The following is a 26,049-nucleotide window of genomic DNA, read 5'->3' as shown; positions in this document are numbered from 1 at the left end:
ATTCAGCACATTTCTATTTACTTTTGTAGTTACTGCGACGTCGCATGCTTAAATTAATTTCTGATAAGAATGCTGCAGCTTCTGGCATTTACTTACACATACTTACGTAGTATGTATGTATACACACATATACCTGTGGACCATCTTGATAAACCGACCACTCTGACAAATGTGAGTGAGGCAAGCGGTGATCAGTGAATCGTCTACTCACTCGTTGGCTCACCCCTGCCTATCCAGACTTCGGCCAGGCATCCTCCGAATGACTACCCTTGCCTGTCCCTGTGCGCGACTGAGTGAGTGCTTTTATCTGGCTGCACGACTGCGAGCATGCAGGAATTACAATTGTATAAGCGTGGATGTGTGTGTGAGCGAATTCTCAATTTCCTACCATACAAGTATATGTACGTACTTCATTTGCTTGCCGCTCTTATGTGTTTGTGATTTTGTAGATTTATGTGCTTGTTGTTTTTGTTTTCGTATAACACTCTTTTTGTTACCTTGATTTGTAGCGCGCTCCTGCTGCATTTAACCCTTTTAGATTGCTGTCCTTGCGTTGTGTGACAGAGCGGCAATCAGAGTGTATGTGTATGTGGCACGTGTGTGTGCTATCTGCCTTTTTCTGCATTACTACATATACTCAAAGCATTTCCTTACAAGAAAGTCAACAGCCACAAAAACGGCGAGGGTCACACAGACAGCCGTCAACAGAAATCCTGATATAGTCGTCGGCAAAGCAATGCTGTTACTCCGACTTCCATAGCGTATATGTACAATCAGCAAGCAATCGACCGACCAACCGGCAGGCCGGCCGGCTTCTGCACAACACAACAGTTGTCCAACGACGACGCGAGTGACTAGAACTTTGTCTGCCAGCAATTAGAACGGATGAGTGGCGCGCACTAACGCGTAGACGGTGTTCAAAGCGAAGCAAAGAAAGAAAAACAATTTAAATTTTAGCGAAAAAAATAATACTCACCAAAACGAAATTAAATGCAAAAGACGTTTTAACGCAAAATTTTAGTGTTTGCTTTCGAGTGTAGTTTTGTTGTTTTTCTCATTTGTATCATTGTGACTAACGTGCCTCCACATATCTGCAACTTGCAACTTGTGCTTTTGTGGTTTTCTTAGTGCATCCTTCTTCGTAGTGTATTCGTTTGTAGTTTGCATGTTTCACAATCACGCTCCGTGCAAAGTTTCGTATATTGTGTGTGTGTTTTCATTTTTATTTTTTATATTTATTTTTCAAAATTCCCAATCCTTTTCCCTAATTCCTCGAAATCACGCGTTATCTTCGCAAACAACAGCTGTTTGTTTATATATTTCCTGCCTACAATGGACCAAAGTGGTATTCCTAATGCATTGGCAGCAAATCCGCCCAACGCTTCTCCGGCCACAACAATGGCCACCCCCGCCAATACATTAACAACAAGCGTAGCTACTACTGCAAGCACCTTAACAACAACAGCCACTACAATAATTACCAGTAGCAGCAATACAAGTATTGCAGCATCCACAGTGTCAAGCGGCACAGCCGTCGGCAATCAAACTTCAACAGTTTTGGCGCCCAGCGCGTCGGCAACCACCGCCGTTGTGGGTGGCGCTCTTAGTTTAACGGCGACGGTGTGTAGTCAGCCAAGTCAACAGCAGCAGCAATCTATTCCTGTGGTGGACCTCTATAAGAGTGAAGATGTTAATAATTCATCGTTAGCCAGTGGCATTTCAGAAGGACAACGCTCTCTCTCTGCGGCGCCATCCGCCTCGTCGAGTCCTATACTAAGTCCGCCTGGAAAAATTTTCGGCCGCAATGCGAATGGAACGTGTGAGTATTCTTTTTAAATTATTTTTATTGTTATTTCTTTCACATGTCTATGTACGAGGTATGTTCAAAAAATAAGGTGAAGGTTTCAAATTTCGCGGGCTACGTATGTTCGACTTTCGATTATTATCCCCGAACACGAAAAACACTTGTCTTATTATGCCTCTCACCAAGAAACGAAAATTGTTATATAGCTAAAATCGTGAACATTTCTTCGAGACGAGTGTACCAACATAAAAAAGAAATAATTAACGAAAGTCGAATGTACGTGCGAAATTTGAAACCTTCACCTTATTTTTTGAGCACACCTCGTATGTAGTTTGACAATACTCGACAAAATTGCATTAACGGGTACATAGTAGAACGAGACTAGGGAATAACTAGATGACAAACGCCTGCTATCGCCAACTGTTTAGCGTGAGATCGTCTCTTCCTCTAGATTCTGTAAACAAATCAGTATAGTCATAGTCTTCGTTGAAAGTTTTTTTTTTTCGGTTGCGCTGGAAAAATGTGAAAAGTGTTTTAATAGAACAAGGATATGTTAAGAAGCTTTACAATTTAAGCTTGGGAAAAATCCTACTGAAACTAGTAAATTATTAAAAGGAGTATGAATGTTTATCATGCGCAAGTTTTTTTCACTCGTTTAGATATTGGAAGGATGGCAAAAAGGTATTGAAGACGATTCACGGCTGGAGCGGCCAGTCGAAAACGAATTACTTAATAATCTGGTTCATTTAAGATGAAATAAAAATAAAATAAAAATATGTCGGTTAACCTAAAACTACCGGATTGCGGAATAAAAAGTCGTGGGTTTTCACCAAGGTAATAGAACGACTTACACCACTTTTCCACGACAGTCGGTTCTACGGTACCGAAACGACCCTGGTTTTATCTCCGGCCAAGGACTGTCCCTCCATCAGGATTCCCCGTATGTAAGTATGGGGAATCTTTATGCTGCTACAACAACAACAACGACTTACACCGCATAGCATTTCAAGAGGAAGAAGTAACCACCCCTGAAGACATTTTCCGGAAGCTGAACTGCGAGATCCAAGACCAAACACATCTACTGGACCACATCTAGCCTCTTACCACCTTCCTATACTCCCGCTCGCAAATGCTGTCCTCGGGGTCCAACCCCCACCCCTCGCAGGCAAAGAACTTCAGCTGTATTGGTAGTCACGCGTTATCTTGGAATAATTATGTCCAAGATATTGCAGTAGGTCCAAACTCCAACTTATCCAGATTGACAATATATGGTATGTCCGGCATGTGAAGGTATACCGCACGACACAAGCCACGTTGGCACATGCCGCTTTAAACGCACTCACATAACATCCCTCTCCCTTTGGACCCAACCCGTCGAGACCACATGCTCCTTAAGACTAGCGTTAGATGACATAAACGATGACGGCCGGCTACACCATCGTACTGGCATGGTTTGATGAATTGCTACAACAGCAACAACAGATAAAATAAGATTTCCAGAACTGTTTCGAAAATTTAAAATTCTCATGAAGAGTTGTAGGGAAAGACTAGGCTAATGGAGTAAAGTAAATAAAGTGTTTTATAGCGTCAGTTTGTATTATTTATTAAGACCAAATTTGGATTAACTTCCTTAAACCTCCGATATCATCAAGCAAGAGCTTAATATACCTTTAGTAAAGGACTTCGTTCATTTGGAAACGAGCATTAGAACCAACAAGAATTTCAATCTTGAAATCAAAGAGATAATCATTTATACCAACAATTAGTGCATTCGACCGACAATAGGCAGGCAATCTTAGTAAACTTTCTCTCTCTCGAAGAGAACGAAAACTTATTACTTTATTGGTATCATACACTTGCAGTCAACTCTCAAGCGTCTTAATAATGTGTCAACATTAGATAAGAGGACCCTGGACTGATCCTATAAACGGCTTTCTGGAGGAATTATGAATAAAAAAGGAAAAAGGGGGAAAACACCGGGATATATACACATATAAGTTTACTAAGATGCTAACTTACTTAACTGGCAACTATAACGGATGGTCGGTCTCGGCCGCTAAGAAAAGGTTGCGCCATTCACCTCCGCATTGCGCGCGTTGACGCTAGTTAGAAACACCATTGGCAGTCAGGTCGTCGTCGACTTAGTCGTTCCAATGTAGAGGAAGACGTCCTACTTTGCGAATTTCACCAGTACATTTCGAAAAGAGCACATTCTTTGCTGGAGCGTCATTTTCCATTTGCTCAACATGGCCTAGGCAGCGCAGCCGCTGAATTTTAATGCGCTTCACTACGTCGATGTTGGCCTACAGCTCGTACAGCTGGCACAGCTCGTGCTTATTCGGTGTTCGTCAATGTCCAGGACTCAGCGCCATACAGTACGACTGGGAGAATGAGTTATTGATAGAGCTATTTTTCCGTGCACCGATACAGGGCTCTGCTTTTCAATTACCTACCCAGACCAAAATAACAACTGTTGGCAAGAGTTATTTTTCGCTGGATCCCTTGGCAATGTTGTTGTTGCTGTTACTGCTGGACCCTCGGTAGATAAAGTCCTTGACTCCGCCGAACTCGTAATTGTCAATTGCAAGCTGCTATCCAATACGCGTAGACTTTTTGTTGGATGTTTGGCCGAGTTAAAATTTTGGAATTTGGTCTTTTATGACGCCTCCGAGCGGCAGATAATTTTTTGTGAGAAGCTTTTTTTAGCAAAAATACATTCGGAGATTTGTTATTATCTGCCAATGAGAGACGACTTAGAAACAACATTTTCTTTCATAGGGCTATACCGAATAGTAATCCCATATAAACCCATTCGGCTGCGGCGATCACCATATGATATCATAAAACCAATTAAGTTTGGGTCTGACGGACTTTGAAAAATTCTTTATATCATATGTAAGTAATGGCATATTTTCAAAACGTAACTTGCTGGACAAACACATAGTCTGAATGAAATTTTGATTTACCGAGTGGCAGTTGTCAAAGGCTGCTACATCAACACCTCAATTAACTTCTGCCAATGTTTAAGGCTCATAACAATTATCAAGTAAAAGATTGTTTGCAAATGAAATTGCACTTTCTATCGTTTTTCTTCTTGTATATCTATGTTTCTTGGGTTTGTAACCTCTTGCTGATTAAGAGTGGTCTCCCGGTAGCTCCAAACTCTCACGACATTGCTCACATTGCTGTATCGAACTAATGGTTAACTCGGGGCTAATAATTTTTGCGCAAAAAAAATATCATGCAAATCTGCCTATGGAAATTCGCGTAGAAATCACAGATTTTTACAGAAAACTTCTAACTCGTGACAACTCCAAATACAATGTACTCTCTCCTAACGGACACCTCTCTTTAATGGACACTTTTTTCAGTACATACCCCAATTCCTTAAAAAATTTTTTTTTTTTTTTTCGCCTGAGCGAACAACTCTCCCATAATACATGAATTTTTCCATTGTTATTATTAACATTTTTTACACTTTTCTCATAAGCGGACACCTCCCATAAGTGGAAAAATTTTTCAGTCCCTTAGGAGTCTGTTTAAGAGAGAATACACTGTATTCTTACAAAAATATATATTTAAAATTAGGGTTGAGAATTTTTGCACTACCACAACAGTCGGCTTACGTTCCGCAACGACGCGGATTTATATCCGGCTAAGGACTATCACTCCAGCTGCACTCCCCATACACGCGTGGAGAATGTTTATGCTGCTACTACAAAGCAACGGCTTATTATTGTAAAACCTTTAGTGACGAGAAAAAATTGCCTCACTAAATGTCTCAGTTAATTCAGTTAACTTAATTCTGTTAGTTTGGTAATGCTTTTTCGCACCAGCCGATTTAGCAGTCTGACGAAATACCAATACAATTTAGAGCAACAAACTAAAAATGCCGAAATATAGCGAAATAAATCAATAATTATTAATCGATTGCTTAAAAGTGCTGCGACATATATTCTTATGTATAATACTTCAATTTCGACATTCTCAGCTAAACAGACTAATTTAAGACTCCGCTTCTGGTGCTTGCATTTCAGCTTGACTTCATCCACTAGAAGAAAATATACTTGAAACATCAAACTGTTTACTAAGAAAAAGACTTACTCACTTTTCTCCTTCACTTTTTGATATTTTAAACTTAAACTTTAACTTTGCTCCGTCAAATCCCAGTTGTCAAACAGCTGATTGTTGTTTTGCCAACGACCGACCAAATTGCGAAGCTTGCCATCGACGCTAGTTAAAGACTTGGAAGATAGTTAAAGACTTGCTTGTTTTTGGAAAATATATAAAAAATTATTTTTATGAATTTAATTTTAGGGTAGTTCTTCACACTATCCAGTATTAACGGACTGACTGCCAACATGTTTGACAGCCGTATTTATACTTACGGGCTGCCGCCGTAGCCGAATGGGTTGGTGCGTGATTACCATTCGGAATTCACAGAGAGAAAGTAGGTTCGAATCTCGGTGAAACACCAAAATTAAGAAAAACATTTTTCTAATAGCGGTCGCCCCTCGGCAGGCAATGGCAAGCCTCCGAGTGTATTTCTGCCATGAAAAAGCGTCTCATAAAAATCTTTTGCCGTTCGGAGTCGGCTTAAAACTGTTTTATTTTTAATTGGTTATTTTCGTCAATGAACGTTGTATGCATGTCGATAACTGTGTTAATTCATAATAAGATCCTCATTGGTATTCTTCTCTTAAAGTAAGAACAAAAATGATATCAGTGCACTCTCCACTCACTTATCTCTCACTCCTAAAATGCAAGAATTTATGATTGAAAGCCAAATTATTCTGTAACAGTAGCAATACACAAACGGTTTGGGTGGAGTGAAGTAATATTCGTGCAAAGCCTATTCATTCAACCAAGATGGTTCATAGAACTCAAATCAGGAATTTAAAGACAATTTCAGTTAACTCACTTATTAAATAAAGACAAATAAATATATGATGTTAAATTCAAACATTTTGTATAATTTTTTTCCACAAAAATCTGTAGCATTCATTTGTTTATTTCTGCCCATTTAAACCCTACTTTGCAGTTTCAACTCTAACGTGCCGAAGGGCAAGTATATATATTGTCACGACAATTGTGTTTTCTGCTCACTCGATAGCCTTGCCAAAGGCCGTAATAGCTTTTGACGCCGTTACAAGATAACTTTCTTTCAATTCTGAGTGTTTGTTCACTCAACTCAAAATTAAATTACATAGGGGTGTGTTCGCACTACAAAGAAATGAAAGAAATTTGGTGTTGTACTGTATTTGCTTTAGTCGCTTATTGGTGCAATTTTTTTTTTTATTTGTATACTAACCGTGTGTACTACATTTAATTAGAAATTAATTTCATAATTAAATTATCTTTCACGTGTTTTTTAATAAAATGTTAAACACATTTAAAAATATGAGTCAAATTGGAACAGATTTTGGAAGTGACGATTAATTTGTTGTTCCCATTTCCGTACACAAACCTAGAACTAGCAATCGCATTCGAGTTAATGAAACAATGGAAATTACAAGGTGTGGAATTCTTTTTGATCGACAATTTTATAAGGTACTGCAGAAGGTACTTATTATGTTCAAAAATGTTCAATCCCAAAGTGATATTTTCGTTGCAATATTCATTTAACAGAGGTCTTTGACTCCATACCAAACCAAAATTATGGGTATAATTCCTGTCTGCCGTATGCTGTATGTCGTATGTCTTAAGTGGTGAAGCAAACCTCTACGTGTAAGAATTAATTTTATACATATTTACACGACAAATGTCCATGAGAAATAAAAGTTATTCGAAAGAAAAATTCAGACAAAGTTCGCGTATTAGACCTGCACCTGACCGAGATCTTCTTTTCGTTTCTTTTATTTGCGAAATTTGCGATTTATAACACGTCGCTCAGAATTTGGGCATATTTCTGTTAGAGGCTATTAATGCAATGTGCAGAGGTTGAAGAAAGCCTCATACATACATAGATATTTCTGGGAAGGGAATTTAGAAAGTCATAGCCTGCTTGTCATTCAGCGTAAAAGATGCCATACATTTCTGGGAAGATTTAATTGCACATTCCGCCTATTTGTAATTCATGAGTAAAGCAGTTTTATTTGAATGAACAAATGTATGGGATAATTTGAGTATATTTACTAGAAAGATGTATAGCGATGTATGTATCGATTATAGCGCCTCCGAATAGCAGATGGTTTTTACTATATAAAAAGCTTTTTCACAGCAGTATTGCCATCACCTGCCTAGGGGTGTTCACAACTAGAAAAAACACTTTTATTTCATTTAGCGTTCCACACTCACAGTGTGTTTCAAATCCGGGCCCTAACGAATGGCAGTAATGCTCAGAAATAACAGTAAAAAAATTAAGACTTTTTAAAATTTTTGTTTTAAAGAATTTATAATTTGTTATTAAAATAATTGTATTTGATTTTAAAATAACCTAAAAATCATACTTGTGTGAAATTTCTGTGTGCAGCAAACTTATTTTATCGTGCATAGGTGAAGAAATTCAGATATGAACTTGAATCACATTATCCCTGCCCTTTGTAGTTTTATTTATATAGGGTGATCAATTTAAAGGTATTGGATTTTAAATTGAAATAAAACAACAAAAATTCAAAAAGATTGTGCAGTCTTTATTATTTTTGTGTATAATTATTCGTGAAATTTATTTTATAAATATAATCCCTTTCAAATGTTAACCGTAATTCGGCCATCCGTAAACACCAATTTGGAATGACTCGCTGTAGGACTTCGGTTGGTATCTTTACTGAATAATTTTAGTAATGTTGGCCTCAATCGAAGCAAGTTTATCCACAAAGCATTGAGACTTTATACCCCCACAAATAAAAGTCCAAAGGAGTGATATCTTGGTGGCCAATCCACCGAGGCGAGAGATGAATTGCTCACCCAAACGACGACGCAGTAAGTCCATTGTTTCACGGGCTGTATGGGAATAGCGCCATCTTGCTGGAACCAAATGTTGTAGAGGTAACCGACTTTAATTTCCGGCATCAAAACGTCGCTTATAATGACGCGATAGCGTTCGCCATTCACTGTTGCATTGGCACAAGAAGAATGTGCCAATGATTCATTCAGCCCATAGACCGCACCAAACGGTTGTTTTCAATGGATGTCATGGCTGTTCTTGAATGGCTTCGGGTTGCATTTCAGCTCAAATATGGCAATTTTGCTTATTGACGTAACCATTGAGCCAAAAAATGAGCGTCATCGCTGAAAAAAATTCGGCTCCCAACGTGCGCGATTAACACTTTTCACAGAGCGTAGATTTTCGTAATATAATTGTACAATTTGTAAACGTACAAATACGTACGTCGAAGCGTAAGCCTTTCCATGATGAAATGTCAATCAGTAATGAAAAGTAATTTTGTATTCAGTTTGACAGTAGTCACGCGTAATCTGTCAAAAAACTTCTATTGGAAAAAGTACCTCCCATCTGATCACACTCTAAATCTAAGTTCCACTGGACACTGCAACTGGCTGCATAACCATTTTTGAGAAGGGGAGTGTACTCATTTTAATGAAGCTGTTGATAAGCTGGTTTTCTTGGTCAAATTGTTGAGTAGGTCTGGTCCTTCAGTACACTTATAAATAAAGAAAATGCCTAAATGTGTGCCAAGGTTTGGCAGTTTACATCTTTTCCAGGCCCTTTCGCACATTTTCATTTGCTTCATTATTTCCTCTTACCGCCTTTGGATATGTTGCATGCGCCACATGATTATAAGCACTTACTTTGTTGCTTTATTTATTTAAACAAGATATCCGGAAATTTGGTTTTTTTAGCAAATGCAACAAAAGAGTAGAATAGCCAGTAAGAAGGGAATAAAAAACGTGTCTGCCTCGTTGCACAGTACAAATGCAGTCACCCAGTTAGACGCCAATTTTTTAACTCTCTGTCAGAGTAGACGTTTTTGTGAGTCTGTAATAAACAGAAAGAAAAAAAACCAAAGTTGACAATTGCTAAAGTCATGACTTTACTAAAACTATGTGAACGCGTTTCGCAGCATGGACAGGCAACAAAGCAAAAAAGCTTTCACCAAACAAAAACAATAGGAAAAAACTGTTGGCGCGTTTTTTCACCCTCAAAGCATTTAATAGCTTACGTTATATAAATATAATGCATGCAAAAACATACGTATGTATATACATAAATACGAAAGTAGAAAAAGTGTACATTTTTGTTGAAATAGCGGGAAAAAAGTGACGGCATATGTACATATAAAAGGAAGGGTGTGTATAAATAGATATTAAATTTTATTATATTCGTATGGAGTAGAAAGGGAACCCGGAAATATCTGAACGATAAGAAAAGCTTTCTTCGTTTGGAGAGTTTTTTGGTTTAACTGTGGCAAAGAACTGCTATAAGATGAGCAAAAAAAGTGTATTGCTGAAAAAGGAATGCAAGCGATAAGTTTACCAGTTCTTTTCATACTTTTTTTTTTGCTTTCCAAACGTATTTTTAACGGGTTTCAAACGTTTTTACGTGAAGTGGGAATTTCAGTTTTTCTTAAAAGATAAAAAGAAGCGCGAAAATAAACCTTCTGAACATGAATTGATGCTAGGCATGGAAAACACCCTTGGATCATACATTATTTTTTTACTACCATTTGTATAGCTACATATGTATACATACATACATCTTCTTAAGAGCGCCATATTTGAAAACAAACAAAAAAAAAAACAAATTCCTTATGCAGCATACAGTAGCACCCTTAAACAGATCTTACGACCTACCGTTGTTCTAATACATAAATCAGTAAACAATAGGTCAACAACGATCTTCAAGCAAAGAAAAACAAGTTTCTAATATTTGATAGGCTGGCACAACGAATACAAACAAAGTACCAGGAAGGGAAAAGCAGGGATTGTTAACCAACCCCAGTCATTGAACGCACCCCTAAACACGAAGGAGGGTGTTTTTAACGGTAGGCAGGCAACTATGCACACACATAAACATTCACAAATACATGCATACAACTATGCACGTTCTATTACTGAGTACTGAACTCGTTTATTTTCAATTGGCAGCGGCACTCTGAGGCATTAATGGGTACTCAGGGTAATTTGTTGCTAGCTGATCACGGGGCTATTTCCTATTAAGGCAAAGAAATTCGAAGTACAACATCAATTCATCAGTGAAGCAGACCAAGAGAATTCGTACACTAACGGCCACAATTGCCATCAATCTTAACGTAATGCATGTGCAACGCCGCGCTTCCTTTTCTTTTCCACTCATTACACAACGCCGAGGATGCGCCAGAGCACTTTTGCATTCCTTAACATTTCATAGCTAGTTTGGCTGGATGTTTGTTTTTTTTTTCTTTTTTTTTTTTGCTTGGTTGCTTGCGTTGTACCTCTTTCACCCTTCGATTCTGATTGGTGGCTGACTACCTGGGCTGGATGTTGTGCGGTAAGCAGTCTATGCCATAAGTACAGCTTGTGGCTGTTGCACATGCGTACATATCTACGCAGCAGACATCAGTGCTTCAAACTCATCGACGCATCGGCGTTATTGCCACCGTTGGAATTTTGATCGACAAGAATTCGGTCGTTTAAAAACTCCTTAATTTATCGTACGAGCAAATGAGAAATAGTTTTGCCTTACGTCGTTTTATATTTTGTGTTATTGCATTGCTTTTCATTTGCTTTTTTCATTTGAAGCGAAGTCTTTGCAATAGCAGCGTCCCCAAATAAATGCGCCGAGTCAATTTTTTTTTCTACCAGCAAGCTGGCGGGCGACTTGTTGGTTAGTAAGCAGCGCCTATAGCTCATCAATACTTCAACGGTGGCGCGGCGCAGCGTTACGCTGTTCAACACCATTGCTGACAACAACAGCAACATTATCAACAGCGACAAGAATCTGCGTCTCGCGTTCAATGTCTGTCCATCCGCTGGTGGTTGGCTTACTAGTTCATCGGCTCACAGGCTAGATGGTTGGCTGCCTGGTTGGTTGGTATGTGTCGTCGTCGTCGTCGTCGTCGAATGTCGTCATTATTGCCTTCAAGTGGCAAGTAAAAAGCTCCAGTAGCTACTTAATTTTTTCCTGCTATTCAGTCTTTTGCAGTAAAAACAGCATATTTAGCAAATGACAACAACAAGCTGCCAACACATGCTTACATACATACTCGTGCGTGCGTATGTTTGTTTGAAAAAAGTACCAATGTCTTCTAAGAGATGCTACACCAGCGCAGTAACAACTGTAGCATCATTTGTGTATGTATGTATATGCATGCATACGTAGGTGCTTGTAAAAAAAATTGTAAATTAAATGAGAAAGAAATGTGGTACATTATTTGTGTATTAAAATCACGTCTCATTTATTTATTGCTGCCAATGCAATCCCAAAGAGACGAATAAATAAAGAACGCATGGGCACACTTACACATACTCGTATACGCAGTGAAATGTATTTAATAAAATCAACTACAAAATAAATGACTACTACAGAACTACAGAAACATTGCGGTGTGATTTTAACCCCCAGCGATGTCGAGTAGTTCAATAAAAATTTTTCAAGTGTTTTTTTTTCAACATTCAGGAACGAATCACTTTAAACCCGATAAACCTATAAACGCATAATCATAGTCAAATAAATTTGTTGAGGCGAGCTTGAAGAAAATAAGAAAATCTTAGAACTGGGTTTAAACTGAAATCCAGCACCAGGTCCTACTTTCAAGCGATCTAAATTAAAACGTTTACGATTGCCAATGCACCTATTTGTTTCATTTTAAAACATATTGATATATAGTTTGATACAATAAAAAATATAATAATCTAAATCGTACAGAGAATAATTTAATACATTTGAATTAGACGAAGATGGTTTTTTTCACAGTACAGATTCGACAAAAGTGTTTACACCGCTCAATTACTGAAAGAGTGTCATACCCCTAAAAAAAATTAGACAAATATTCCATTAATTACCACCAGCTCCTATTTGTGGCGTGCGTCTTGATGTTGTCCGTCAAATGGAGCGATTTATGCCACCTTCCCATCTGCCCTCCTTTTTTATGAGGAGATTTTTTCTAGGCAGATATAAGCAATCTGTATACATTTTTTTGATTAATAGGACTGCAACATTTTGGTGCAGTGGCTTGGTCTAATCGGCAGTGGTTATCTTTTCCTTCCAAATTGAACGAATCAAATCGTTCCATATATATTTTTGGCATTCTTAATAATCGCGAATTATTTATAATATCGAAGTACTAAATATTGCGTGTTTAATCTTTTTTAGGCAAAATTACAATTTAAACACGCCGAGCACAACATAAATTGAAATTTTATAATATTTAACTGGGCAGTTTTAGCAGTGACAGCCTTTCCTCACTCTAAATTTAAAGGTAGCTCTAAGCGAAAAATAAGAGTCTGACTCGGCTATGACTAAGATAAAGTTCACTTTTTATTAGAAAACTCGTATACATATACATATATATAATTGGCGTTTACACTCTTTTTTAGGTGCTTGGTCGAGCTCCTCCTCCAATTTATCGTGTGCGTCTTTTTCCATAAATGGAGGGAATTTTTTTATGAGAAGCTTCTTCAGGGCAGAGATACACTCGGAGGTTTGCCATTGCCTGCCGAGGGGCGACCGCTACTAGAAAAAACTGTTTCTTCATTATGGTGTTTTACGGAGATTCGAACCTACGTACTCCAAATGGTAGTCACGCATCAACTCATTCGGCTACGGCGGCCGTTTATTAGATATGATTTTGCATCGTTAAAATATACTCTAACTTATTTACATAGAGCCGGCTTTAATCTGACTATGATTAATGCCCATACAGTGCAGCCACTGCTGCTAAGCCTGGCTCAGGAAATACAAATAATGGGAATACAGTTTTGTTAATTGATTTCAATTTAATTTCATTTCATTTCATTTACTAAGTCTGTGGTTACAAAATCTTAAAGATAAGACTTAAAAGTAATTGCCCTCTAGCTTAGATAAATAGAGTTCTAGAAAGGCAGAATCAAGATCGAGAATGTTGAGGATTCTATTAATTTCATCAAGAGACTCAATAGAAGATTCAGTGCTAGATTAATCATTCATTTCATTTTGACGAGTTTTCAATTTAAAGCTTAAAAATTCTGAACGTACAAATAATCAAGTGGAGTATCTATGTATGTATATAAAAAATGTACTCAAGGCAGCAGTAAATAAAAATGTATATGAAGCTTTAATATTGATATTATTAACATATTAATATACTCGTCAAATCTAATGTTATGAATAAGCATCTTACATACTTACATGTCGGTGCAGTCCACTCGAAGCCTGCTTCGTAAAGTTGTAATTTATTACTAATCTTCCTATGCACTTTCAGCTGATTAAATGCGATTTCCTCGCTCTTTTTTTTTTTTTGTTTATTTGTGGCTCGAAGCGATCCTCGTCTTTCGAGTGAAACGCCTTCCAGCTAGGACAAAAGCCATCAAGTGACGTCTAACACAATTCTACTGAGCTCTTAACACCACAGACCATATTTCGCACCTCATGCTTCTCTACTCATATGGATTTCAGACTGTAGGTCATTTTAGCCACTTTCAACTCACAAGGGTTAATTTTATCACCGCTATTTAGCTCATATGTAAACATTGTATTTCTCTCATTCTCAGCTAGTTTTTTAACCCGATCCATCATATTTTTTTCACATTCCTTTTTCATTTGGTTTTTTATCAATTCTGCTATCATTAATACCAAACAGTGTGTGCAACATGTTGCTTTTGTGCTATGTTGTGCCAAACGGCAGGCAACGGCAACGGCAGCAACATCAAAAACAACAACAACTGAACACGCCGCACAGTCCGCCCGTCCTCTTTGTCCCTGGAGTAGTCCAGATCATCGATCGGTGAAGTGAAGTGGGGTAGAGTAGTTAACTAGTGGCGTTCGAGTCAGCATACGATTACGCCACCCCCTTCTACCTCACACCCTCTCTCAGCCATACTAATTACAATTTTTTCCAACATTAATTTAAAGAGAAGCAAATGACAACTAATAAAAAAGTGACTGCCACAAACGATACAAGGTTGTTGTTGTAGTTGCTGCCGTGTTATATTGTTAATGTTCACAAGGTTGCTGGTTGACGGCCGTGCCGATGATGACGATCGGAACCAACCAGCGAGTGCCACCAGCAACAGCAGTTAAGCAATGAAGCAGGAAGAACTTCACTAACAGCTACCGTTGCTGTCAAAGCGTTTGCGTGGCACACTCACTCACATACTACGAGTATATGTGCATGCTAGAATATATGTATGTATGCATATGTACATATATGCAAGTACATATGTGTATGTGTGCAGCTAGCTGTTGGCGGCGGTAATTGCCGCATCGACGACAGTTTGTGCAACAAAATGCGACATGTGTGCAGAACGATGGTTTTGCCACCGACATAGCACCGGCAACATCGGAACAACAAATGCACTTTCCCACCTCACTTACACCTCCATACGCGTGGGCCGTCCGTTCTCTACCTCCTTGCTTTTCGTTTTTGTTTTGGTTTCTTTTGCTGTTCTGTTGCCTTTTCGTTGACCAGCCTTAGCGCTGGCGCATTTATGGCTGTGCGTAAACTAAAGAATATATGTTCTCACATAATTATTTACGATTTCACATTATCATGCAGCATTGCCATAATTTTTTGCTTTCTTCGATGTACGTTTTCACTTTTCGCTGCATCAACTTACGCGCGCCTGCTTGTCCGTCATCAGCTCTCGCGCATGGCCCTTCAATCAGTTGATTTTTCTTGTATTCATTAATTTTTTCCTTCCACCAGTATTTCGTGTATATTATTATAATTGTTTTTGTAGTAGTTCCTGCATATACTTGTGCTCGTACTATTCAGCCACTAACGCTAAGAAGTGGTGCTACTGTGCGCTAATGCCAATAAATACTTAGCGATCGTTCAACTGACATTATCATCAACATCAACAACCAGAACAACAATAACAACAACAACTGGCTGACACATGGCTACCCATAACGATCGCGATCGGTAATGAACATACTTAAATGGCGACTAGAACGTTTGTGTTTTATATTTTATTTGCACGAGACTTATTTGTAAATATGTAAGGGTTTATTTGTGTGAGCTTATGTACCTGTACGAATACATGCACACATACGAACTGAGGGTGACGCCATAGAGTTTCGACGGTTTGCGTTTAAATGCACTTGCTCGTTACTGATCATCGATGTGCGCTGGCATAAAAAAGTTATTGATGCGGTAGAATTTTACATAGTAGTATGGTACACAGATGGTTTCAAAACGCTCCAAGAAATAGGAGCAGGAATAGTGGGGCCTAGAGCACACAAATCCCTAACACTAAGTACAGATACCACAATTTTCCATACGGAGCTCTTTGCGACAATGGAAACAGTGGAAATCATATCCAAAAGAGGGTTCGAGAAAGTAAAAATTAAACAAATTTCGGACAGTCAATCGGTTCTCAAAGCTTTGAGTGTAGCAATGCACTCAACAAACTGGCCACTCATAATCAGGTCTCACTGATTTGGGTACCAGGACATGAGGGACACGAAAGAAACGAGAAGGCAGACTTTTATGCCAAAAAAGGGGCAGAAGGGCTATTTATTGGGCCAACCCCATTTCGGTTTTAACAAAAATTATATAAAACAGGAAACCAAAAAATGGATCCAAACTAAAATCAGGGAACACTGGCACGGCACAAGCGCCCTTAATCACTCCAAAAAGTTTTTGAACTGCTCTAACTCTAGATAAAAAGGGCATATATTACTCTGTGGAGCACTTACAGGTCACTGTGCCTGTAATAAACATTTTAACACAATAGGATTATCTAGTACAAGATTATAAAGGTTCTGCTGTGATGCAGAGGAGTGTATGGAACACTTAATCACCAACTGTGAGGCATCAGGCCACAGGAGACACAGAATCCTGGGCTCGTACCTACTAGAGGAGGAAGACCTGCAATTGCTCCCTCCTAAGGAGCTGGTTCGATTCTTCGGTATATTAAATAATTATAATTAAGTAATTATGGGTGCACAATAGATCTAAAGGTCTTAGCCTAACCCATACAACCATTACATAGTAGTAAATTATAAATAGAGGCAAACCATTTTTTGACTTCAAGTAGATATTTGCAGCGGTTCCATATTGGTTTTTCGCGCCTCGCGCGGTCTCGCTTGCTGAATGGAAGGATATTTTCATATATTACCTACCCTCCGGCGATTTCCAATACCACAGTAACCTTAGTTTTAATTTCAAAAAATTAGTTATGTGGAAGAAAATGTATAACACTGAGAACAAATTCTCCAACACCCACGCGTGTTTTGACCCACTGTAAACTGACACAATATTATGCCAAAATTGAATTGTCCACAATACTCGTACTGCATACCCAACATAGCTACGTTGGAAAATATGATGAAAATTTTTTGATTTTTGTTTAAATTTCGTTCAAACTTTGAAGCCTTGAGTTATATGAACTATATTTTTATAAAAAATAAAACAAAAATTAAATGAAAAATAAATAAAGAGTTACAACTTTGCAATATGTCTCACTGCTACCTACCTACCTTTTATAAAAAATAAAACAAAAATTAAATGAAAAATAAATAAAGAGTTACAACTTTGCAATATGTCTCACTGCTACCTACCTGCGTACACCGTTTTTATCCTAGTAAATTCTCTTCTTAGCTAGATTTGTAAAAAAATTTGGACAGCAAATGATTATTCAGTTCGACTGAGTGAGTTAATTTCAAGTTCAATTCCACTATTTGGCATGAGCAAATTAAAACTATTTTCTGGGATATTGAAAAGCTTTAATTGTATTCAAAATGTGAGTAAAAAGTCTTCACTTCTTTCAATTCCATATTCAAATATTTCGGCATCTCTGGACTAATACAAGCTGATTCCGAATTATCCGGGACCTGAAAATCGCCGGGATCCCTTGATTGACATCATATACATACATACATACATACATGCAAACATACATACATACGTGTATGCATATCAGCAAAGAAAATGAAAGAGAATTTCTATTCTCCCAACTCTATTTCAAATTATTCCCACATAATAAAGAGTTTTTTCTATCATTTCACTTTTTTATTATAATCAAAAAACATTTTGATCAAACGGCGCAGCATCTTCAATATTTCACACGCTTAATTTGAATACACAAGCATTTTTTTCTTGTTTTTACTATAAAAAATATAGAAAGTGTTGAAAAAAGTAGAAAAAAATGAATATTGGAATAGCGTCCTGTCTGCTTCTCTTCAAGTTTATCACTCTCAATGTTCTTCGTGCGTATCTAACGAGCATTATTGGTGTTCGCGTAACTGATGATCCTTTTAGTTTATTTATTTTTTTCTTTTTTGTGTGCTCTTCTTAGCGCTGTTGCTTTCTGAATTTGAATGAACCTTACATGCCAACCAGCCGCACCGCTCAATCATCCACTAGTTTGCATACAACAAACAAAACGGGTTAAGGGTTTTTACGCAAGCGCAACGCAGCGCACATATTGTTTACGTGATTATTATTTGTATACACTCATACATACATAAATACATGCATCCACACATCCTTACATTCATTCATTTTTTATGTACGTTGCACACCCATTTCCTTATGCAGATTGCTTTGCGGCAGCAAAGGTAGCGACGGCAGCTTGGGCAGTTTTTTATGTCAGTTGGCATGGTCCGGACTGGCCTGGTCTACCTTGTCTGGCATTTAATTTTTGGGGGATTTTTTTACATGTCCTTTTTTTGCTTTGGCCGTCTTTGGCTTGTCTGAAAAAGGGTTATAGTCCACATTCGTCGGCCGTCTTGTCGGTTGAGCCCTGTTTTTTGCCTATCACAAAAACATATTTTTTTTTGGATTTAATACAGGCTTTGTTGCATTTTTTTCTTATAGTTTTGAAAGTGTTATGGGAATCTCATTGATGTGTAGAGAATCTCATTTGCCTTGACAAGATTTTTTGCCTTTTTTTAACGAAAAACACGTTTTTTATTTTAATCTGGGCAACAATTTAAGAATAGCGGCTGCACATAACATTTTCGAAAATGGGTTAAAATCAGTTTTTTAGCATTTTTTATTTATTACAAACTTAGCTGCAATAAAATTTACATATTTTTAGTAGCCTATAAAAAACGTTTTTTCTGTATAAAAGATTTAGTTCAGTTCGGAAACTGACTTTGAAATAAAAATAAGACCTAGTACTGATATTTGAAATTAAATATTTTTTTAACTTTTGTAAAAAAGTCAGCAAGTATTTTTCTATCTTTTGTGAATGCGCCCAGATCCATTATGGGCTACTAAAGAAAGCAGTCGTTGCCTTAAATGCCTATCCGCCGTAGCTAGAAAACCTTGAATGTACCCAGAGCGCAACTGCAACTGTAAATTAGACTAAATTATCCTCGTCATGTAGCGGTGATATGATATTTGTACGACTCTCGGTTTAAAACCGGTGTATTCTACTATACAGTTAGATTTGATAGGGTAGTGATTACGGTATAGTTTGTCACGACTATATTCCGAGTTTATGTAAGTTGCAGAGCAGTTCAGAACCGAGTATTTGGGAGGATATGTATTAATTGTTAGTTATAGCCATGCTAGGCTGCACGGGCATCAGTTGTCTGTTAGTTGGCTAAATGACAATCCAGAGTATTGTTTACAAGCGCGCGGAAGCATTTTGCCGAGAGTAAATGCGAAAGAAGAAAATCAGTAATGGATTTCAAACGTAAAAGTTTGATTGCATTATATTTAGTTGGAAAATCACAACCAGTGATTGTTCGTGAGCTGGAGCACCTTAAAGTAAATAAAGTTTTTGTTTATCGCACCATTACTTGTTACAATGATACTGGAAGCATCGCGAAAGGTCATGGGGGTGGTCATCAAAAGACTGCAGCGTTACGTGAAATTGTTCAATAAGTGAAGAAACGATCTCAAAGTCAAGCCTTACAAGACCCAAAAGGCGCATGATCTCACATCAAAGCAGGAACAAGTCAGACTTGAGAGAGTGAAAGAGTTGCTTCGCTTGGCCGAAAACGGTAAATTTCCGAACATTGTGCGTCACAGATAATGTTTGGACCGCTGTAACCGAAGATGGGCGCTCTCAAACCAGACGCGAATGCGATGGATTATTCTCTTTGAGCCATTTTGGAGAGCAAGATCCGAACTAAAAGATTCACCAGTCTCGAGACGCTGAAAAATTCCATTGTCCGCGGGTGGGCCAAAATATCTGCAAGTCACATTCGGGCAGCTTCCGATTCGTTTCTGGACCGTCTTAAAGCCAAAGACAAGGCAAAAGTTGGTTATATCGGGCAAAAGTAAATTGATTCTTAATTTTGTATTATTTTCACACATTTTTTACTTTGAAAAAATTAAACTAAATTTATGGCCGTTTTAATTGGTTACACTTCGAGTGCCGGAACCTGTATAAAGAATCTGGTGAGAGATGGAAACAAAGTTCAAATTTTAAGATCATTTTCTAATTCATTTTCATTCAAACGTTACCAACATGGGAACGAAAACGATCATAAAGCGTGTACTCTCTGAGAAGGATAGGATATCCATTGTGCTGGAGCACTATCACTGAAGCAGAGAGTCCCACTTTCCACCTGTCGTTCCCATTTTTAACAACTTAAAATTCCTAGCTAGACTTATATGGGACGTCTTTGTGCCTACCGCGTAATACTAACATTAAATTACATGAAATTTAATTTTAATCTTTTATTTAAAATTTCACGACTCTCCTTGAAGTTTTTTATTTAAACTGAGTTTTTTATTAATCTTACAGTGGTCGCCACTTCTCGGCCCAACAATGAAGCCGAAACGCAACTCTATCGGGTGCTTCAACGTGCCAGCCTGCTTGCCTACTACGACACTTTGTTGGAAATGGGCGGCGATGATGTTCAACAACTCTATGAAGCCGGCGAAGAGGAGTTTCTAGAAATCATGGCCTTAGTAGGCATGGCCTCGAAACCATTACATGTACGTAGACTACAAAAAGCACTTCATGAATGGGCCAACAATCCTTCGCTTTTTCAAGGTCCCATAAGTTCTACGTCTAGCACACCTGGTAATTTTACAGAAACAATTTTCTCTTTCATCCTACTTAATTCACTTTTATTCTCTTCTCCACAGGTCTCTTCGATACACCCACTAAATCTCCCGCCGTGCTCGTAAAACCCGATGTATCTCCATCGTTTACACGCACTGCATTTCCCTCTTTCAATCCTACACCCGCCTTTAATCCTACACCCCTTGCGGCTACGTCCTCCCATCTCATTTCACAAATGTGTCAGCCTGTCATCACAGTGCCTATCATTCAGCCACACACACCACTTCCACTTCCTGCAGCTACTCTACCTGCGACCGCCATACCTCCCGCAGCGCCTACACTGAGTGCCTCAACAGGAGGCAGCACTGCTGGTGCCACGCATCAAGTTTCCTCCAGCTCGCCGCAACTTACGCCCGTACTCACGGAAATGCAAGTGCAGCGTATAACGCAAGGTGCTGAGAAAATTGCACGTCAATTGCCGCAGCGTGAACCACGTGCACACACCTCCAAGAAGCGTACCAGTCGCGAGCTTGAACAAGTCATCGCTATGCATGAGAACGATCCGCGTCGTATGGAAGAGATTCGTAAGTACTCGGCCATATATGGGCGCTTCGATTGCAAGCGGCGACCAGAAAAACCGCTGACACTGCACGAAGTCTGTGTTAATGAAGCGGCAGCGCAGCTGTGTCGTTTAGTGCCAGCGCTGCTTACACGTCGTGATGAACTCTTTCCACTAGCGCGTCAAATCGTTAAGGACGCTGGTTTCGGACATTCGGCAAGCATAGCGCGATATGGCGGACTATTGCCGCAGATAATGCAAACGCAGCAAGCGATAACACGTTCTGTAGCCATCTTGGATTGTGAGTCGAGTGATTCGACGGCGTCTGCATCGAGTAAACGTGCACGTATGGCCTCCACTGAGGCAACGACCGCGGTAACGCCTGCCGATTTGGGTCTGAGTCGGGTAAGCAAATAAAGCTCTGAACAGTCAAACATTTGCGTGAAAACTGCGTTATTCATCTATATTATTAATCCAATTTGCTTTTTTGCTTCATAATATGCTTTAGCTTCAGCTTTCGGTCACTAATATGGTGGAAAACGCTTGGGTCGCGTGTTTCGGTAATGCATTTCCTTCAGATTATAGGCTTATGACTTATTTCTATTGCAGGCTTTAACTAGAAATATATGCGCATATGTACTGCAACAAAAACAAGTGCAACGCACATATTTTCTCACTTTTCCTTGTTCATCTGGCTTGCGATTTTGTTAACATAAAACAATATAAGAATCTCTTTACACAGAGCTCGTGATGATCCAGGTTTTATGTGCCTAAGGATACCTCTTAATAAAATGAGACAATAGTTGTGTTCGACAACAAATTATCCATCACAAACCATCAATCCAAATCAAGAGCTTAAGCAAAAACTCTCCCCGAAAACGAAGAAAAAGCAAAAATTACCATAAACAAACTTCATATGCTCGCGGTTTTTGTTGTTAGTTTTTTTTATTTTACCGTTTTTGACTATAAATTGTAAATTTGAAGCCAGGGCAAGGGCATAAGTGCACGAAAGACCAGAATCCACAAAATATAAATTTGTTTATTTACTAAATGTTCAGTCACATGCTTTCAAAACATATAATATAATATAATCTCGTTATGGACAAATTTTGCTTACTAAAATTTCTCCAGCGCAAGATGCATCGAACTGTCACTTTGCTCTTTCTATTTTTTAGTGATGGAGAGTTTTTTTGGCAGTAACGTACGTCTACATGCAAAAATTAGGAATAATTATTTTAAATATTTATGTTGAACCCGACTAATATCGAACTCAAAGAGAAGGCAAAGCAGGGGCTATAAATAAATCCCGATTGGTACAATCTTCTTTACTCTCAAGCTAGGTATCCAGAGGGGTTTTTCACCCCGTTTACAAAATTTCATTCCATAAACACCTTTCTACTTTGCCATTCGGTTCATCTATTTCCACTCTTGTCCTCGAATCCAATCGTAAAACAACTTTTGCTTAAACAGTTAAAAATATTAGGATCTGAAAATAATACAGTTTTCGTTGGAAAAAATTATAATTATTTATTATTTATCCCCGTTTTGTTACTTCATCGGTCTTAATAGCTTCGAGGTATATTAATTCGAAATCGAATTCGAATATTCGAACTCCAAGAGGTTTTGCTAGTATACTGAGCCAACTATGTAAAACCTTTATCTATTCAGTGCCAAACACTTAATTGAAATTTGGTCTGCTTTAGTGAAAAAAGCGATTCTGGTTTGGCCGTTTAAGAACCTTGCAGTTTAATTGGGAAGAGGCACAACATAAAACTTGTATATTTTCTAATTATGTGAAATTTGGCGTGTAGTATAAAAGCAACTAGGCTAAGAGCTGCCTTTCCATCATTTTATTATTTAAGTATACGTGCATGCAGAAATAACTGAGTAAAATAATTGAAAGCGGGGAAGGAAATACACTATTTGCGTCAGTTTGAAGCCGGGTAGATGGCAACACTACCCAATTTCTCAATTATTTTTTAATATATTTGGTTATATAACCTTACTAATTTTCTTCTTAAGCTCTTCAACAATTCAATTATTTAATTTATTTTTCATAAATCAATGCTTTCTTCTTAGTGGCCTTCTCAGGCTTTTGTACTGATGCAATGAAGTGTGCTTCTTCCTACCCGTTGGAACATTTATTTTTCTTTTCTCCCAAGTCAATTCAGAACAAATTAACTCTAAACTGGTGCAAAAAAGAAGTTAAAGAGCACAAAAGAAGTAAAGAGCAATAGCGGCTACTAGATAGAATTTCGTTTTTAGAAGTAATGCCAACGATAGCCTATATTATATCAAGCAGACCATTCGACTCCTCTGCGGTTAAACCGCAAATGGTTATTGGTATGAATTTCAAAGCACTTCTAACCTTTCTAACTGTGAGTATGAAGTTAATGCCTGGCAGTATCTAACTGCAAGCAAGCCAATCAAGCAAAATGTCACAAAGGGAGAAACTCTAATAGGGGCCGCGGTTGTTAAGTGAATACCCTATAGACTAATATTGAAAAGAAACTCTGTACGTTTGCACGCATTTTTGACGAACGAACTTTTCATAAAGACATACCTATATAACATTTGACTAGACACTAGGCAATGTATAGGTAATTTTTCAGCCATCTCACTTCGCAAATACTTCTAAAATCCGCAGCATTTTTTTAAGAAATCTTTTAGTCTGCTGGCAATAAATGAAAATCGGGCTTTCACTTTTCTGTCACCTTAATGAGACCTGAAAGGTCTGGTTGCGATCTCCTTAAACCATTATAAAAGACAAATATATATTGCTGCAGCCAATGGTAACTTCATGTAAAAGTAGGATATGAAAAATTGAATATTTGTTTGATTAAGAGCTGACTGATAACCTCACAAATGAGCAGCACAATAAACTCGCTGACAATTTCTAAATCCTTTTTTACATCAATAACCCAAAGCACATTTTGATTTCGTAGTGTTATTGATCAAGAATGATTGCCAAAGATCTTTATTACTTTTAGCTCCAGTAAATATTTGCTTGAAAAATAAGTTTTTTTTACTATAAGTACATATAAAAATAAGCTAGAGTACCATAGCGTATGAACATTTTTCAGTATTAACAAAAAGTATTAAAATTTAGTAAAAAGGAGGTTTTGTAGTATTGTTAATTATTATTTATTGCAATAACATAATTTAGAGTTTTTTCGGTGACAATATTTTTGTTATATTTTAACTGTCTTCAAGTATCGCTGTATAATATTTACAGCAATTAATTAAGTAATAAGTATTTAATTTAAAAACCTGCTTTCTTAAGTAGTCTCTCTTTCTTTGATTTTTCTCTTCAGCTAATTCTTTCAGTAGAAACTAGTTTATTATCTAATTGTTGGTTGTTGTCTAATTGTTTATTGATTTCAGCATAAAAAATAATTTGTTTGATGGTTGATTTTTTTAAATTAAAGTTGCTGTTGAAGAACTTTGTATAACTGATAAAAGAAAAAATTTATAAACTATATCTCTTATTATTTACATACTCATTGCTTTCCAAATTTTTGCGAATAAATTTTTTGCGTAAAAAAAAAACAAACAAAAAAATGCTGTTTACTTATTTGCTTTGCTATCGAATCGTGCTTGCTTGCCATTTTCACATTTGCTATCCCAAACATTAACGCATTTCCAACTTAAAGGAATCGACTGAGGATTCGCGTTATAATCTCTTCGCAATGTATCAAAAATTTGCTAAACCACCATTCGATCTAACGGATATCAGCAAATTTAAGTGAGTACATCTAAGGTTATGCCCTTTCTCTACTTATTGCTTTTTACAAATTGATGTTTACTTCATTTTCAGCTTGAGCAAGTCCGAATATGATGACAATGACAATGACTCACGCCTTTCCTTCAGCAATTCCAGTTCGCCTTCCATACCAGTGAGTACTTATAGCGTCCATCAAAATTTGTCAGCTTGTATCTGTACAAAATAGATTTATTAAATTTAAAAATGTATCATATTATATTTTTCTATTTCAAATTCAATGGCCAGAATTGGCTTCCTAGCTTTGCAAATTGAATTTAACAAATGTTCAATTTGACAAGTTCCACTGCAAGAGTGTGATAGCCAAAGAAATATTTACATACGCGTGCAGAAAATACCACTAGCCCTTCTTTTATTTAGAGTGGCATAGTAAATTGAAAACTTGCAAGGCTTTTTCTCGAATTATTTATGATTTGAGTTATGACGTTCCTCCAGCAAACGAGCAATATATCCTCATATACACTTCTACATTAAAATATCTGTTCCAAATTTATTTCATTTTTCCCCTTTATTTATTTTTTCCACCTGCAGCCGTCTTCACTCGAAAATGAGCGCGATCTGTCCGACTCGATGAAAATGAAGAGCTTAACATCCTTTGCCGCCAATGCTATCAACACCTCAGCTGCGCACAGTGGTCAGGATTTACTAGACTCGTCAAATAACATGAAATTCTCACCCAACCATCAACAGCGTAATCAGATGAAACTCATGAGCTGTCCAACAAACGATTCCACTGTTCAAGTCATTTCGGCAGCTGGTGGGCATATTATTGCTGTGGCTAATCCTGCACTGGCGCTGAGTCCAACTCTCAACGAGGCGCTGAGTCTGAAGCGGGAGGCGAACTCTCCGGATTTGTAA

General features: G+C 37.8%; 1 protein-coding gene across 1 annotated transcript; it reads left to right on the top strand.

Annotated features, from left to right (window-relative positions):
- Positions 1-1,332: 1,332 nt before the first annotated feature.
- On the top strand, positions 1,333-26,049 carry LOC129242080 (NGFI-A-binding protein homolog). The gene is made up of 6 exons (XM_054878640.1): positions 1,333-1,819; positions 20,588-20,869; positions 20,935-21,815; positions 25,064-25,155; positions 25,228-25,306; positions 25,723-26,049. Exons 1-6 carry the CDS (start codon positions 1,333-1,335, stop codon positions 26,047-26,049), a joined length of 2,148 nt encoding a protein of 715 aa, XP_054734615.1.

Source organism: Anastrepha obliqua, chromosome 3 (genome assembly GCF_027943255.1).
Source record: "Anastrepha obliqua isolate idAnaObli1 chromosome 3, idAnaObli1_1.0, whole genome shotgun sequence".
Taxonomy (NCBI): Eukaryota; Metazoa; Arthropoda; class Insecta; order Diptera; family Tephritidae; genus Anastrepha; species Anastrepha obliqua.
This window is presented reverse-complemented; position numbering and strand designations above follow the sequence as displayed.

Bases quoted from the DNA above. Each gene is read 5' to 3' on its own strand.
- LOC129242080 (XM_054878640.1), top strand. From the start codon at position 1,333: ATGGACCAAAGTGGTATTCCTAATGCATTGGCAGCAAATCCGCCCAAC. The intron at 25,156-25,227 runs GTGAGTACATCT...CTTCATTTTCAG, and splicing joins ACGGATATCAGCAAATTTAA to CTTGAGCAAGTCCGAATATG. The intron at 25,307-25,722 runs GTGAGTACTTAT...TTCCACCTGCAG, and splicing joins CCAGTTCGCCTTCCATACCA to CCGTCTTCACTCGAAAATGA.